The following is a 16,729-nucleotide window of genomic DNA, read 5'->3' as shown; positions in this document are numbered from 1 at the left end:
ATAATCGTCAAATCCAAAGCCTTGGAATTGGTCTTTTGAGTCTTAAAATTGGTCTTTAAAGTTTTAAAGCTGGTAAAAAAAAAATAATTAGGTGGATCCAATAAAATGCGAACCTCTATTAGAATAATAGCAAATATAAGAATTATAGTAAATATTATGTATTTACTTTATTTAGTTGATATTTTTCCTATATGGTTAAACGTGTATTAGAGGAATATTCTCTACCGAATTTGTAACCTAGAAAGAGTTATGCCCAAGATGGAGAATATTTTCATCTTTTGGGTCATGCATGTGTAAACATACAAGTAAAAGTAAGATAATAAAGAGCACCTGCAAGGCTTCCATAATGAGTAGGATCCGCATAAGGTGTTCCACCATTACTATGGAAGTTGGTGCATATAAATCGTTTCCTTGAGTTCACTATGGAAGAACACATTTTTTTAAAAATTACAATAAATTTTAATATATTTCAATTAAAAAATCTAGTACAGCATAATACTCTTTCGTCCCATTCATTTTGTTTCATTTACTTTTGGTACTATGACGAAGGAATCGGATATTATGAGTTTAAGTAATGAGATATTTAGGAACAAGAGAAAATATAATTAGTAAAAATGGTGAGGTTCAGGGCTGTTCTTGAGGTAGTTTTGAGGTACAACTGTCAAGATCCAGTTTATAAAAGGGCCTAAATTGAGTTAATCTCTATTATCAAAAATTAGTTTGCCTATAACTACCTTATCATTATATGATCTTAAATGCGTACATTTATTTGGCATTGATGAAATGAAAAAAAAAAGAAATTAGATGATGCGAAAAAACAGAAATTTTATTTATATAAGAGTCCTTTTTATATTTCGCCTAGGGTTCAAAAATTATAAAAAATGACACTGATAAGGTTATATTTAAAATTAAAATAAGACAAAAATACTAAAATAAAAAATAAAATATAATAAGTGGAAATGAGGGTATTTATATTTAGTAGTACATAATTCAAAATAGAATAATGTTGTCACTAATTTGCATTTGTTTAAGATGGTACTTTTGGGCGGAAAGGAGCATTGTCCCCCTGAGATTTTGAAAAGGAAATTTGTGTTTTAAACAATGTTAAACTTGTCTTATTCCATTAGTTCTACTTCTAATGAATGATATAGTCTATATACATTGAAGTATAAAGCAATACTAGTGCTATCGGATAGATTACTTTGTATTCATTTATCTTTTTTTTTCTAAAATGATTACTTTATAGTATAATTGTATTTATAGTAATAATATTTCATTTATACTTAGTAATATTTCACTTTTGTATCCAATATAATGTTTTTCAATTACTTATATCTTGAGTTATTTATAATTAAAACTAATAAAATAAATATTATAAAAATAGGCGACAAAACGATTCAAGCATGATCCCGCTTGATTATATTTTTTCTTACACATTATTTGCAATATATAAAATAAACTTAAACGATGATTAATAACCAAAAAAATCAAATGCCGCAAGTAAATAACTACGGTCGAAGGTAGTATTTATGTAAATCCTTCAATATATTCATTTAAAATTATTCAATTTTATGTAACATTTAAGAACAATTTAATAAGATGTTTGAAAAAATAGCTTAATTTGTTAAAATTTTTTAATATATTTAAATATAAAAAGATAGTTCAATAATCAAACTATTAAATATTAATACTAATAAAATAATTAATTAAAACAACTTGTCTACATTAGTAATATTTACCCGTCTAAAAACTTTCGTGAAGTTTGGCCACGACTTCTTCATATATCACAAGAAATACAATGTTAGTAAGTGAATAAAAGCAATCAAGTAGTACTTGTAATAAATTTAGGTGGACTCCACATGCCCATTCCTTATTAGAATTTGCTATGCATTTCACAAACACACAATCGGATTTGCTCGTCACTAAAATTACATGAGAATCAAACACAGCTTATTTGAAGCAAAGCAATATTTACTACAATCCGATTAATATCAATAATCAATATATCAACCACCTATTTTTAAATACACCTACACGTATAGGAGTATTATCGTAATTACCTTCACAATTCGTTTGATAGGTGGTAATAACCTTCACGATTTGTTTGGTAAATTGTAATAAACAGTGGTAATCAGAATAAAATTTAGTGTACTTTTGGTTGAAAAAACTCTAGGCTAATACCTTAAAGGTCATGCTTATCCAACAATCATCTCATTTATTCTAACGCATTACCATTGGGAGAGATGATATTAAGTGGTAATGGAAATTTGTAAATAAAAAAGCTTTTTTGTAATCAAGGTTTCATTACCATAGGAATGATATGAAACTTTTGATGAAATTTTACACTATGAATCATTTCCATTATCACTATTTAATATCATTAACCAAACGGGACGTCAAAGTTAAGGCCGCTATTTTCGCAATGTTGTCACGTAATGGAACACAGCAAAATAGTTTGTGATCCATCAGAATTTAGCAATTAGTGCAGTTAAATGTTTGTATATATGTTATTATTAAGTGAGAATTAATAATGTGTGAATGATAATTAAAAAAAAAATGACAAGAATTATATTTATATATGAAGATAAAGCAAAATGAGTTAGACGGATAAAAAGAAAAAATAAGGGAAAAATAAGTGAGACGAATATGAGATAGATATTTACAATCTCATAAAGAGGTGCAAATCAAATGAGATGGGATAAGTAATAGAGTGTGTTTAGATATCATATGAAGAAGGGAAAAAGGGAGGGAAGGTAAGGGAAGATTGAGTTGTTTTTCCATCTTTGCAATGTAGAGATTCGTATCTCGTTTAATTAACTTTTAATTCTTGTAAATCCGCCGTTTAACCATTCCCCTAGCCTCATTTGTTTAAAAAACAAGAGCGGTGTCGATCAGTTCTTTTCTAATATTTCATTTTAAAGATTTTTTTTTTTTTTTTTTTTTTTTTTTTTTTTTTTTTTTTGGAAATTAGAAGATTCAATCTTTCATATTCTCACCCTTTGATTTTTCTCTTTCTTAATTATTATCAAAGGGAATGAAATCTAAAAGAAATCTCATGCTTAGATTTTATTCCCTTATTTTCTCGATTATTCTTTCATTCAAAGAAGAGAATTTTTTTTCTAATTTATTCTAGGTCTTGTTTGATAAATGAATTTTTGGTGAATTTATTAGTTGAATTTTAATTTTGATTTGTTGATTGGTCAAACAATTTTTTCATTTTAATTGTCACCTAACTTGATTTTTTTATTGTAAATTAGCTTAACAGCTAAAAAAACATTGAATATTCAAACAGGTTGATTGCGCTACAAAAGCAACTACTTGCTATAGCATGAAATTGCCACTATTGAAAACCGATCTTTAATACGTGATGTGATGTTGTAATAAGTAGGGGTGATCACTTTTGTTTTCACTTGATCCTATGCCTCTCTCTCTATATATATATATATGGTAAACAAAATATAATAATTAAAAGTAAATCTTACTCCGATTAGAGAAAAACACCTTCATTTAAAAATAATGTGATCCCTTATGCAGGCATGCACTGAAACACATGAAAGAAGAAAGTAGCATTATCAACACAGCCTCAGTATTGGCATATCAAGGCTCTTCATAAAGAAGCCATTGTGACCTTCACTAGAAGCTTCGCCCTCCAACTTATCAAACGAAGAATTCGAGTCAATGGAGTTGCACCTGGTTCCATTTGGACTCCCCTCGAAGTGGCTTCTCTTCCTGTGGACAAGATCATAACTTTTGGTTCACAGGCAGGATTGGATAGAGCAGGGCAGCCTTTTGAATTTGCGCCATCCTATGTTTTTCTTGCAAGCAATGAGTGTTCATCCTACTTCACTGGCCAATATCTCCATCCGAATGGTATGCGGTGTTTATGGCCATCCAATAGTATTTCACATTACAAAGTCATACAAACTTGCTGTTTATACTGTAACTGTTTTAGCCACCTAACTAGTTGGTTTTTCAGGAGGTACAATCGTCAACATGTGATTAGAAGACTAAAGGAGCATAATACATTACTGCTTAGCTATTCCAGACAGAGTGACAGATTCGTCAATTTTAGTTTTATGTATTTAGTTTGATTTAGTTGTGTTCCCTTGTTTTCTGACAAGTTCCATGTTATTCTTGTAAGGACACATATATTTATGTATTACTATGTCTAAATTTGTTGTGGCTAAAACTATACATTTACAGTTCACTAAGCAATAGCATATTACTATATGGAGAACTAAGAGAAGAGAGACAATATCAAATGTGAAACCAAGATCACTAGAACAAATTAGGGGTCTGAAAAATGAGTGAAAGACTGAAACTGAATAAAAAGAATGTAGTGAAAATAGTAAAGTGTTGTCCAGAGCTGAACTGAATTGAAAATTAGTCTAAGCGAATAGGCCTTAAGCTGAAGGTATACTCAACTACTGTTTACAATTAGTGGTAATCCTAAGTAGTAATTCCTGCATTCCATCTTCAATAAATCATATTGCCATTCCGGTGGCCAGCCACATCAACCAATATGCAGCTCAAACATTTGCTTCAGGAGTTAAAAATAATTATGCCAAAAGAATACCGACAACAAATACCAAATCTAAAACAAAATATATGCAGCTTGAAAATGTATGTTTTTCATGAGTAGATAAAAAATGGCATCTTACAACTGCAACCATCATGACATGAAACCAAATTAAAGTCACCACTTAAAAATTCCATCAATCTCATGTATATACAGATAATCTCGACTGCAACTCACAAAAAGTTTTCCTTTAGAAGTAAGATAGATTACCACCTGCAGGACGTTGGAACCAACAAGGCTAGATTGGCCTCCTTAGCGGACGTCTCTTGCAACGGAAAATAGGTTTTCTTTAACATTTCTAACAGCACCTCAATACATCCAATAAAGCCATATTCCAATGTTAATTTATCTCCTGCGGGTAAATAAATCACCATGATTATTATAGCAAACCATGAAAGGGACTAGAGTACCAATAAAATAATTTGTAAAGAACGATTCCTACTGTGAAACAATCCAAATTAATATCAGAAACAATTAAGGGTCTTATGGCATATGGAACAGATAGCCTGGTCAAAAGTTGAAAGAAAAAGCCAATGCACATTTTTATCATGCAGCTGAGTATGATACCGTGATTAAGAGAATAACATCCTAATACGCAAATGCTTTTATTCTTCCAAAGAAAATAACAAATATATGACAAGAAATGAAAATGAGGACAAAATCAATATGCTTGCATGCATCATCAAAATCAATATGCTCTATAAAACATTTTCACAGGACTAAAGGGGTTTTGATGGTTTTACGAGATTAATGAATTTATTTTCCAAAGCTTCAATTATGTACATCTGAACTAGGGCATGTCTAAGCAGATAAGTGAAGTGGTTAGCATGAAAAACTATGCACTAAACCAAAATTATCTTTCTGTAACAGCTGGACGACTCTTTTTGCCTAAATGCCACCTGCATATTTATATTGCAAACAGTGTCTCTGCTGAAATTCCCTAATTGACAAGCGTTGGAGAGTATGAAATACCCATTACCAGTTTAGTCACATAAACACTGCATTGGATAACCAGACTAAAATGCTTTTGAGTATTCCTACGAGTAGCTGCACTTCTGGATATCAAGATTTTAGAATTACACAGCTCATATTGTCATTATGAGTCAGATAGATACTTGTTTGACCACACATACTAGTACAGTTCAAAGGATCATACATAAACATGGATTTCCCATCGAGACAAGCATATATTTCTGTGGATAGGCTATGTGTTTAACCATTCAGACACCTAGAGTCTGAACAGAATGCATGAGGACTATTGGCTTGTGGACTAATAACTAAAAAAACCTTCTAACAAGTGTTCAGTCATGCCCACACCATCAATTAAACCTAAAAGACATGAAACACTAATACCTAATTCACTAATCCCCCTGGAACTGCCAAATGAAACAAGTGAAGTTTAGGCCATCTGAACTAAATTTTGCTAATTATGCGCAAAATATCAATTCATACAGTAAATAAGGTAACACTGACATAACACCATTCAAGCCCTTTACAACAACAGTGTAACATGTATGATCATTGATGATCAACAAGATTACAATAAATGCAAAAAAGTTTCATTAACTGAAAAGACTTTAATGAGTTAGTCATCAAATATTTCATCGGCAAGAATATACTTTTGCACAAACATGGAATAAAACAATTTGGTAGTAATTAAGACAAGCTTCTTCACTTCACTAGTGTTGGAACAAATATAACATACCTTTGCGCAGGAAAGATCATTATGAGTCGAGATAGAGCTTGTAGCCTGAGAATTTTCGTGCAAATCTAAATCTAGTCCCGTTGCTACATGGTTCTCTTGAGAACTTGCTAAAATATGATCCAGCACCCCTTTTCCCTTAGAGAAGAAATCTGAGGCCTCCCTACCATGACTAAGAACTTTTCCAGGATGTGTGCTCCGTTTAGATTTGAGGTCAAGGCGTTCTATCAATCGTGCAACACCAGCTATACTGGCAGACATCTCTCGCTGAACTCCTTTACTCAGTTCCTTAACAGAACTATTTTGTGCAAGCAGCTTTTCCCTAAAACCTTGTGTACCTTTTGAAATTGAATCCTTGTATCTGCTAGTAAAGAAAAAGTGCAAGAAAACAGAACTTTAAATACAGTTGGGAAAACATCACCTGCATATTAGAAATAAAATTTCTTTTTTGTCCCAAATGTTTACCTAGCTGAAGCGGCAGAAAATTTGGATTTAATAGATTCTGAAAAAGCAAGCAGCTCCGACGATTTAGGTCTCTGACTAGAGTCAGACGATTGGCTTTGTAAAGTTATGGAGACACAATAAGAGAGAAAGTCATCACATAAATGAAAATAAATGCTCATCTAGTTGTATGAATAATATAAAATATTCTTTTCAAAAAAAGAGCTATCTAGGATGTGCAAGTAAAATCTTCAAGCAATGAACTTCTCAAGTATAGCTTTAAGATACAGGCAGTACCTAGAAGGTTCATGAATAGCTCCTATTTGGTTAGAGGTTGGAGACAAATTGATGAGAGACGGGCTAGTTGATACAGGGGTCCGGGTGCTACTAGGGATAGGCGAGCTGCCTCCAGATGAACCATAAGGAGAATCACCATCTTCAGGAGTATTTGGATGCATAGTTGACTTTGTTACACGAGATGGACACATGTACTCCGGGGAAGGACTTTGCCTTGAAGATCTCCCATTTCTGCGGGCTTGTCGAGCCCGGCTCATCATAGTAGCCAAATGTTGCATCATTCGCTCATTAAAATCAGAGTCATCGATCCAATGAGACCCCTACAAAAGCATATTTCCATCAGTTATAAGTACTACTTAAGCACATTATATTCACAAGCTAAAGCCTATTACTCACATAACCAGGACCAGACTCTTGATATTGGTGTGGATAAGTTGTTCTATTGGTTGACATGTGCTTTGTCCTAGAACTCCTTTCATCCTCAGCAGCAGCTAAAAGCTCTTGGCTAAAAACATAATTAAACAAAAATCACAATTGAGAATATTCTAAATATTACAAAGCCTTTAATTAAAATTCATGTATACCTTGACGGATCCTGCAATGCAAGAGACTGCCCACAAATTGGACATTCTTTACTTCTCTGTGACCTAAGAGCATTTCCATACATCAGATTGGAAAATAAGGAGCCATTAGATGATGACATTCACTGATATTCTATATAATAATAAACAAATCAATAAAAAAGGCAACGCAATATACCATTCAAGAATACAATGTAGGTGATATTCATGTTTGCAGGTTGTCACCTGAAGAAGACACCGACAAAAAACAGTGCCATTAGTAAATCCGATCCCAAACAACTTAAGCAAATGAACACATTAAGAAAATAACATCAACCATTATAATCAAACAACTGTTCATCTTCGTTAGAATCACGTCATCGATCGATCAGTATAAATTATATAACAAATGGACTTAACGATTCATTTTTCTTAAGCTATGGCAACCTCTAGAAAAAATTCACCATGAAAATAAGAGGTATCAATCAATGATGAGGGTTTACGGCAATCAAAAACAGACACAATTTGCAATTACCAGTTATTAGTATATAGAGCTGTAGTCAACATATTAGTAACCAATGAACCAAAGTCAAAATTAAGTCTTTTAAGTCAGCATATTATATGACTACTCTTAGATTAAAACAAACGGCTAAAATCTGGAAACAAAAACGAGAAATAATTATAAACAAGCACTGCGACAGAGAAAATCAAGTAAGAAACAGAACAATTGATCAAGACAAACAGTAAAGAAATAGGAGCATACAGAAGCAGGATCATGTATGGAAAAAGGTTCAAGGCAGATACTACAAGCATCCTCGAAATCGTCTTCAATGGCAGCAGCACTAGAAGATGATCCAGATGATGTAGATATTGACATGATCAAAGATTGTTTGGGAATCTGAAAATCTGCAAATAAGATCAAGAAGTTGAGCTTCAAAGGGTAATGGAGAAGGAGAGAGGAGGAGAAAAAGGGTTTGTTTGGAAGGGATGTAAGGCAGGAATGAAGAGAAGAAGGATATAGAAAAATCGGGAGAGAGCGGGAAGAGAAAGAGTGAAGCAGTCAAAAGAAAGGAATAATAATGAGAGAGAGGAAGCGGCAAAAGGAGGAAAAATGTGATCCAATTCAGACGTGACGGTTGAAGATTCAGCTATTTTCTTTGCTTACTTTTTGGCATTTATTTACTTATTTAGTTCCACCCTTACAAGTTATTTATATTCATCACCCCTAATTTGTGATTAATTTTTAATTAATAAGTTAAAATATAGTTAAGTGAGATTTTATTTGATCTGTTTTATTGCAAAGATTAATTAATATTAAATTTTTATGATTTTATATTATATATATTTAGAGATATTAAAAATTAAATTAATATATTGAACTGCGTAAAAAAACAAATATTGCCGAAAAAATATTTTTTATTTCTACACGGTGTTGCCCCACCTCCATTCTCATTTTCTCTTTTAGACCCACTCTTTCTTTCTAGAATGAGTAACATTAGGGGCACTTCTCTCTTAGGAAATTGCAACTAATATCAAAAAGTATTGATTGTTAAAAATATATAAAAATTATCAAACAGTATTGATTGTTAAAAATATATAAAAAATTTTAATTTGTTAAGAGTTAGAAAGAATATATTAAGAAGAATAGTAGAAGAGCATGTATATTTATAAACAATTCATGTGAGTAATTTTATACTATTCATCTCACTATTTACAACTATTTATTGAGACAATATTTTCTCATTTTAAGACATTCATCTATATCTATTTCTAACAAAATTATATAGATAATTTATTAATCTATTATCTATTATTTATTATCTATTATCTATGAAGTATAATTTACAAGATGTTTTTAGTATTCATTTTTTGATATAAGGCATAGTGTTTTCTTCTTTTGCTGAGATCGTGCCACGTGTGGCTAGCAAACACTTGGCACCTTTGATTCCATTTGCACTTGTCATGGCTCTCAGCTCCTTCCCATTTCTTGCTTTTTTTCTCGCCAATTTTTTCTTTTTGTCTCTCTATTTTTCCTTATTTTTTCCTGTTTTTGCTATTCGCGTCATTCCAATCTTTTTGTCTCTCTATTATTCCTTATTTTCTTGTTTTTGTTATTCATATTCTTCTCATTTCTTTCTTTAATTCTTGATCAAATTTTAGGGTTTGTGGAGAAATCCTAAATTCCTTCGTAAATTTATCAATTGGTACTCTCAGATTTTAGGATTTTTCAAATCTCGTCGACGAAGAACTCTTTATTTTTTCTATTTTGTTTGGTTATAAAAAATGTATTTGAGTTTAATTTAGTTTATCTTTTCTTATTACTTTTGATCAGTGTTTTCTGAACAAACATACAAGATAATTGTCTCTTTCCTACTTTAATCTAGGTTTTTTGCAGTTGATTTCTGTCAAAAGTCTCAATGGTTTAAAACTGAAGAAGCTTGAAACTCTATCAAAACGTCTCAAATGCCCAACTACAAGTGAAATTAAAGTATCTTTTATTAGGGATTTTGATAGTCTTTTGATTATGGGATCATAGAAAAAAACATGGATTTTTGATAATCAATTAAACAAATTATTCCATTACAGGTTAAGATAGTAATTAACATTAACGGAAAGCATTCGAATTACTTGGGTTCTATCATAATTTTTCCTACCTTCATCTTAACCCTAAACAACCACGTCTCCCATTAGTCACTCACAAGTTCTATGTTTCAACCAACATCACACATTCTAGTAGTGTTCGTAGGTTTTTTTTTGGCAATGAATAAATTGAAATCAGAACTAGTAGTTGTTGAGGTGGTAGTCACCACCACAAGAGATTGGGAAGAATTGTAAAAACTATATGAGGAATTGCACGTGCAAGCATTTTATAGCAAAATTTGAGCCTCAATATCTCTAAGTACGCATTTTAATTGGGAAAGACTCTGTCATACTCATAGGTGTATGAATGTTAGTCGACACTCTGTCATACATGTCTTGTATTACCTTAATGTGCTTTCGTGAAATACCTCTATTCTTGAGGGTATCCTAAACGATACTGCGTGTTACGCTATCATACGCTTTCTCCAGGTCAATGAACACTAGATGCAAATCTTTCCTTCGCTCCCTATACTTTTCCATCAGTCTCCTCAAAAGATGAATTGCTTCAGTGGTTGATCTTCCCGGCATGAATCCGAATTAGTTCTCTCTAATTATCGTCTCTCGTCTTGTTCTTTTCTCAATCACTTTTTCCTACAGTTTCATTGTGTGGCTTAGAAGTTTGTTTCTTCTATAGTTCCCGCATACTTGTTCATCGCCCTTGTTTTTAAACAATGGGATAAAATGTGCTAACCCTCAATTCTTCTAGCATCTTACTAGACCTCAAGATGACATTAAAGAGGTTAGTAAGCTAATGAATGCCCTCCTCTCCTAAACCACTACACACCTCAATCGGGATGTTATCAGGTTAAACTGCCTTTGATCCCCTCATCTTTTTAAGATCTTCTCCTACTTCCGCCGTGGTAATATCAATAATCGACCCATGATCCTGTGTTTTTTGGATGTCTGAAGTTTGTCGAATCTCCTTCTTTAGACCCCTAGTCTCATTGAGCAGTTGGGAAAAATATTGATGCCATCTCGTTTTGATATCCTCTTGTCTAAGGAGTACTCGTCCATTTTCATCCTTAATGAACTTCACTGTCTCTAAGTCCTTCTTCTGTCTAGATCTGACTTTTGCCAACGTAAAAATATACTTCTCCCCCTATTTGGTATCAAGCTTTTGATAAAAGGCTTCAAATTCGCGATCTTTTGCCTCCGCTACTGCTTTCTTTGTCGCCCGTTTTGCTTCTTTATACCTCTCTTTCTTATGTATCCTATCCTCCTCCGCCGTGCAAGCCATAAGCTCCTTGAATCTCTTGTTTTTGTCCTTTATCTTCTTTTGCACTTCTTCATTTCACCACCACGACTCTTTGTACACCTTTGGTTTCCTCGACGACACCCCTAATGTCTCATTTGCCACCTTTCGAATGGTTTCCACCATGGTCACCCACTTTTGATTTGCATCTTCTAATATACTTGGGTAACCTAACATCTTGATCTTGCTTGACAAGGTTGTGACCATATCCCCTTTAAGTCTACCCCACATGATCGTTATTGCCTGACCTTTATCTTCTTCTCGACAATCTTTCTCCTCATACGAAACACTAGTACTAATAAGCTTTGTTGGGTGGCCATCTCTGTACCTAACACGACCTTAAAATCTAAGCACGAGCTCTGATCATCCTTCTGTGCTAAACAATAGTCAATTTGGGTTGTATGCCCACCACTCTTGTACGTAATCAAGTGTTCATCGTTCTTTCTAAAGATCGAGTTTGTTATAACCAGCTCCTTTGCTAACGTAAACTCAAGCAAGATCTCTCCACTCTCGTTTTTTACATCATAACCAAAACCGCCATGAACTGAGTTATAGTTAACTGCCTCCTTACCTATGCGCCCATTGAAGTCTCCACCTATAAAAACTTTTTCATCGGCAGGGATGGTATCTATAAGGTCACCCAGGTTATCCCAAAACTCACGTTTCACTTCCTCATCTAGCCCAACTTGCGGCCCATACGCACTAATGATCGATATGATATCTTCTCTCACCACTATTTTAACTAGCATAATCCTTTCATTGCACCTCCTTACCTCTACCACTTGCTTTAGGATATCATTAGCTATAAGAATACCGACTCCACTTCACTTCCCATCCAAAACTGCATACCATAGCTTATAACCCTTTAAAACGCTTGGTTTTTTCCCCTTCCACCTAGTTTCCTGGACGCAAGCCACATGAATCTTGTATTTAGAAAGTTTCATCGCCAACTCCAACGACTTGTTAGTTGTCCTGCTTGCCTTGCCCCCTTGCTCCCCCCCACCCCTCCTTGGACCTGACCTTAGGTTACCATAGGTCTGCCTTAACTCTATACTCGACTACCTATGGACCAAACAAGAAGTTAAAGGACGGTGACGCCGTTAACTCAAATACAATCAAGCCAAAACCCAAAAAAATAAACTAACAAAAAATAAAGAGATAGATAAAAATAAACAACAAAATACAACATAAAAAAAAATAAAATAAAACAAAAAAAAAAAAGAAAACGAAAAACAAACAAACAACAAAGAACAAGACCAAGAACAACGAAGACACAAACGAAAGACCCAGATCACCAAACAAATCTACTATTGCACTATTAATGAGAAATTTCCCTAAATAATGCAATTGTACAAAGTATTTCCCATTTTGCTTGAAATGAAAACTAATTCCCACATTACCGTCCACGTAGGATAGCTTTGAGAATTATATATATTTTTTTTAAATATAACCGCTACATGAAGTAGCGGTTTTATTCATGCATCTGGAGTAAAACGCCATCTGAGATGGCGGTTTTGTAGTGGAAATTTTTTTTTTAAAAAAAAAAAAATATGTTAAGTAAACCGCCACTTGAAGTGGCGGTTTGGTAGCAGTACAAAGCAGCCACAGTGTCGTGAGTTTTCATTCATTCCACTCCATTCTTAGTTGCTGCCGGTTTTGCTAAAAAAAAAAAATTCTTCACTCTCATTTACTTCAAATTTACAATTCCTCTCATTCAACTAAGCTAATCAACTACATTCCCATCTTCTCCTTGTAAACTAGTTCATTTTCATCCTCATTTAAGGTATGAATAAAACCCTAATTTTTGTTCAATATGCAAATTGTTTTTTTTGTTCATTATTGTTTGAATTGAAGTTATAAAAACGTTAATTGTTTGTTACATTCTATTGTTTTCATGATTTAAGCTTACGTTTTACACATTTGTAGTTGAATTTTAGGATTTGTTTTGTATGCATATAAAGTGTTTGATGAAATGCTTCAATGAAAGTTTATTACTTTGTAGGGTTAGTTTAATGGTTTTTGTATATATTCATGGTATTTTTAGCTTTTATATTTGAAATGAACCTTATAATAAGTGTTCTAATACCTTAGTATCACAAATTCTTGTATTCAAATTTACACTTCCCGTTATAGTGTATTGGGGTGAGGAAGTCATGATATTGGTTGCAAATTGGTGGAGATATCACATGAAAGATTATTATCCCATTGAAAAACATGTTGAATTGGTTGCAAATTTGGATAATGCGAGGGAAGTCATGATATTTTTATGATTTTTATAACACTTATGGCGATGAAAAACACGTAACAGCGATCATGGCGATGCCGGGCCCAGTTGATCCATCAGTGCTTACGCTTCAGGCGACACACAGGAGCGTAGCTGCGTGGGAGGGCTCCACTGCCCAATTGGTTACTCGTCAGCACTACCAGGCGAGTACGTTACGGTGGGAGGTGGATGACAGGGTATTAGACGTAGTCGAGCTAGCTGGTTTTAGATACATCCACCGGTTGTTGGGCGGGGGCTTAGAGCTCGATCGAGCTCTTATCACTGCATTGGTGGAGAGGTGGAGGCCGGAGACACATACCTTCCACCTCACAGTTGGTGAGGCAACGATCACGTTGCAAGATGTGGCAGTTATCATGGGACTGCCGGTTGAAGGACAAGCAGTCATTGGTCATGGGGAGGGAAATTGGCCAGCATTAGTACATGAGCTGCTAGGGGTTTGGCCGAAAAACCCTCAAGACCCCTCACAGCCGAAGATCATCGTTGGATCGTCATTGAAGCTGACTTGGCTTCGACAGCATTTTAGCGCGCTTGAGGATGATGCAGATGATGTGACGGTTGACAGACATGCCCGAGCTTACATTTTGTACCTGTTTGGATGCATCTTGTTTCCGGACAAGAGCGGCGACTCGGTACAGTTGATCTATCTCCCTCTACTGGGAGACTTGGAGCGCGTAGATGAGTACAGTTGGGGAAGTGCTACCCTAGCGTATCTGTATCGTAACTTATGTCGAGCATCTCGTAAGGGTGCCAAGGACATGGGTGGATGCTTGATGTTGTTACAGATATGGTCATGGGAGCACATTCATATAGGGAGGCCCATTATTCGGACGGTTCGACCGGATGGGCAACATGATCAGGAAGATGACGCGGATGATTTTGAACCGATATTAGGGTCACAGCATCGACGCGGGATGGATCCTTTGGCAGTAAGGTAGCAACACTCAATTCACTATTCAAATTCATAATTTCACTATTTTATGATAGATGAAAATGTTAATCAATGTTTATTTGTTTACAGCTGGCTTTGCGTATATCTTTCGAGATCCCACTCCCCACATACTCTCGTCTACTACAGGGACGCACTAGATCGACAACGGGACGAGCAGGTTAGTAACATTTACTATTTGTATTAGTTATGAATAAATTGTATACATTACTAAGCATATTGATTTCTATTACAGATGACATGGCAGCCTTACACAGCGGCTAAGATGGAAGCTCTACCACACATATGTACATCGGGCCACGAGATTTGGAGATCGCGTTGTCCTCTTATTTGCTTTGACATCGTCGAGCTACATCTCCCGGATCGTGTCATGCGTCAATTCGGTTTGGAGCAGGTAATTCCGCAAGCCTGTGACACCCAACGTTAACTACATGCGATCGATCGGAGGACTGGGGACAAGAACTACCTCGTACGACATAGATCGCATGTAGATGCGTGGAACGACCGAGCATCTACATTGGTTGGAGGAGATAACTTCACAGGTCATAGCTCTGCTATGTACATGAGTTGGTACAGGCGCATCTCCATATTACGCCTAACGAACACCGCATTTGCGCAGCCAGGATCACATTACCATCCGACATCTACGTTACTGGTACGTTTTCTTTCAACACTCATAACAAATAGTAATAGTTTTAAGTAACTGTTTTAACAATATAATGATAACAAACAGGCTGAGCGCATCCGATCGGTGTTGATACAATGTAATGACACGATTCAAGGGGCCGCTACATCGCCAGTTGACGTGGGCTATCGGCTATGTTCTCAGACCTTAGGCTCCATTAATGCGTCGTTGACCGATGCATTGAGTCAAGCGGGTTATGAGTACCTCATACCGACTCCACCCGTCATTGGCGACGTAGATGACACATTCCACACTCCTTCTCCAAGGAGTTCAGCCCATCGAGGTAGCTCTTCCGGAGGATCCAGTTCTCGGTCCACAAGAGGCCGCCAGCGTTCATCTACTCAGGGTCGGTCTTCCAGATCGCCATCGACATCCGCTACTATGTCGCCGTTCGTTCCCCCGTCTTCCATCAACACTCCTCCGCCACATCCATCGCCTCCGCAAAGGATTATCACATATCAGCGTGCTAGTCAACGACGAGCTCCGACTCTTAATGTCATTGCGGAGGTTGACGAGTTCACACCATCATCATCCACCGGTGCGCAAAACAAAAGGGGCCGGGGGTTGTAGTTTAACAAACTTTGTATATTCTTATATTATTTTAACTTCTTGTATATTCTTGTATGATTTTAACTTTGTATGTTCATGATTGTAATATATCTTCGCATTATTTTCATAATTAATTTTTTCAAATCAAGCTGGTTCGTAATTGATTAATATGGAATAGATGGTATTGAACTAGTTTAATGCAGGTTACGTTCACTATTTAGGGGAAATGAAAGAAAAAAAAAATTGTTGCAGGCCACCAGCAAACCGCCACATGAAGTGGCGGTTTACCAGGGATCAAACCGCCACATGAGATGGCGGTTTGCCTTGACCAAACCGCCACTTCATGTGGCGTTTTTGTGCTTTATGTAAACCGCCATTTCAAGTGGCGGTTTGGTCTGAAAAGAAAAAAAAACTTTTCCACGTGGACGGTATTCTGGGAAATTCTTTCCCAAATTAGGTAAAGTGGGAAATTTTTTTTTTTAAACATTATTCTGGGAAATGACTCACTATTAATACTAGGGAATGAAGAACATAATAAATTGCATGAAAAATTGTCCACCATCTTTTATTTGGTAACTAGATTATGGTATTAATATTTTATTTGGTAAGATAGTTATAACAATCCATTTCAAAAATTAAACGAGTATTATTGTTTTTTAATTAGTTTGTTTCAGTAAAAATACTTAGTTTAATATTTATTTGGTTGGAGAGTTCATGATATACAAGTACACAAGTAACAATGTATAGGTATAATAACAATGGTATAAGAATTTGTTATGAATGGTGTGACTTGA

At 35.0% G+C, this 16,729-nt stretch overlaps 3 protein-coding genes across 3 annotated transcripts; 1 reads left to right on the top strand and 2 right to left on the bottom strand.

Annotated features, from left to right (window-relative positions):
• Window positions 1-4,609: 4,609 nt before the first annotated feature.
• LOC130816473 (E3 ubiquitin-protein ligase RHF1A-like) lies at window positions 4,610-8,717 on the bottom strand. Its single transcript, XM_057682855.1, has 8 exons — window positions 8,343-8,717; window positions 7,779-7,825; window positions 7,604-7,666; window positions 7,416-7,524; window positions 7,020-7,339; window positions 6,747-6,839; window positions 6,285-6,642; window positions 4,610-4,931 (listed from the first exon to the last, which is right to left on the bottom strand). The coding sequence occupies exons 1-8, from the start codon at window positions 8,454-8,456 to the stop codon at window positions 4,920-4,922; spliced, it is 1,116 nt and encodes a 371-aa protein (XP_057538838.1). The 5' UTR covers window positions 8,457-8,717; the 3' UTR covers window positions 4,610-4,919.
• Window positions 8,718-11,707: 2,990 nt separating this feature from the next.
• Window positions 11,708-12,220, bottom strand: LOC130810402 (uncharacterized). Its single transcript, XM_057676448.1, has one exon. It carries the CDS (start codon window positions 12,218-12,220, stop codon window positions 11,708-11,710), a length of 513 nt encoding a protein of 170 aa, XP_057532431.1.
• A 2,750-nt stretch (window positions 12,221-14,970) lies between these two features.
• On the top strand, window positions 14,971-16,136 carry LOC130816457 (uncharacterized). Its single transcript, XM_057682854.1, has 2 exons — window positions 14,971-15,356; window positions 15,435-16,136. Exons 1-2 carry the CDS (start codon window positions 15,258-15,260, stop codon window positions 15,954-15,956), a joined length of 621 nt encoding a protein of 206 aa, XP_057538837.1. The 5' UTR covers window positions 14,971-15,257; the 3' UTR covers window positions 15,957-16,136.
• The last annotated feature ends 593 nt before the right edge of the window (window positions 16,137-16,729 follow it).

The sequence above is a fragment of the Amaranthus tricolor genome, chromosome 1 (assembly GCF_026212465.1).
Source record: "Amaranthus tricolor cultivar Red isolate AtriRed21 chromosome 1, ASM2621246v1, whole genome shotgun sequence".
NCBI classification, from domain to species: Eukaryota; Viridiplantae; Streptophyta; class Magnoliopsida; order Caryophyllales; family Amaranthaceae; genus Amaranthus; species Amaranthus tricolor.
The sequence above is the reverse complement of the archived record's forward strand: the minus strand, read 5'-3'. Positions and strand labels throughout refer to the sequence as shown.

Excerpts from the sequence above, each read along its gene's own strand:
- LOC130816473 (XM_057682855.1), bottom strand. The coding sequence starts at position 8,456 with ATGTCAATATCTACATCATCTGGATCATCTTCTAGTGCTGCTGCCATT. Across the intron at positions 7,826-8,342 it reads CCATACATGATCCTGCTTCT|GTGACAACCTGCAAACATGA; the intron begins GTATGCTCCTAT and ends TGTCTTCTTCAG. Across the intron at positions 6,643-6,746 it reads TTTTCTGCCGCTTCAGCTAG|ATACAAGGATTCAATTTCAA; the intron begins GTAAACATTTGG and ends CTTTACTAGCAG.
- LOC130810402 (XM_057676448.1), bottom strand. The coding sequence starts at position 12,220 with ATGCTAGTTAAAATAGTGGTGAGAGAAGATATCATATCGATCATTAGT.
- LOC130816457 (XM_057682854.1), top strand. The coding sequence starts at position 15,258 with ATGTACATGAGTTGGTACAGGCGCATCTCCATATTACGCCTAACGAAC. Across the intron at positions 15,357-15,434 it reads ATCCGACATCTACGTTACTG|GCTGAGCGCATCCGATCGGT; the intron begins GTACGTTTTCTT and ends GATAACAAACAG.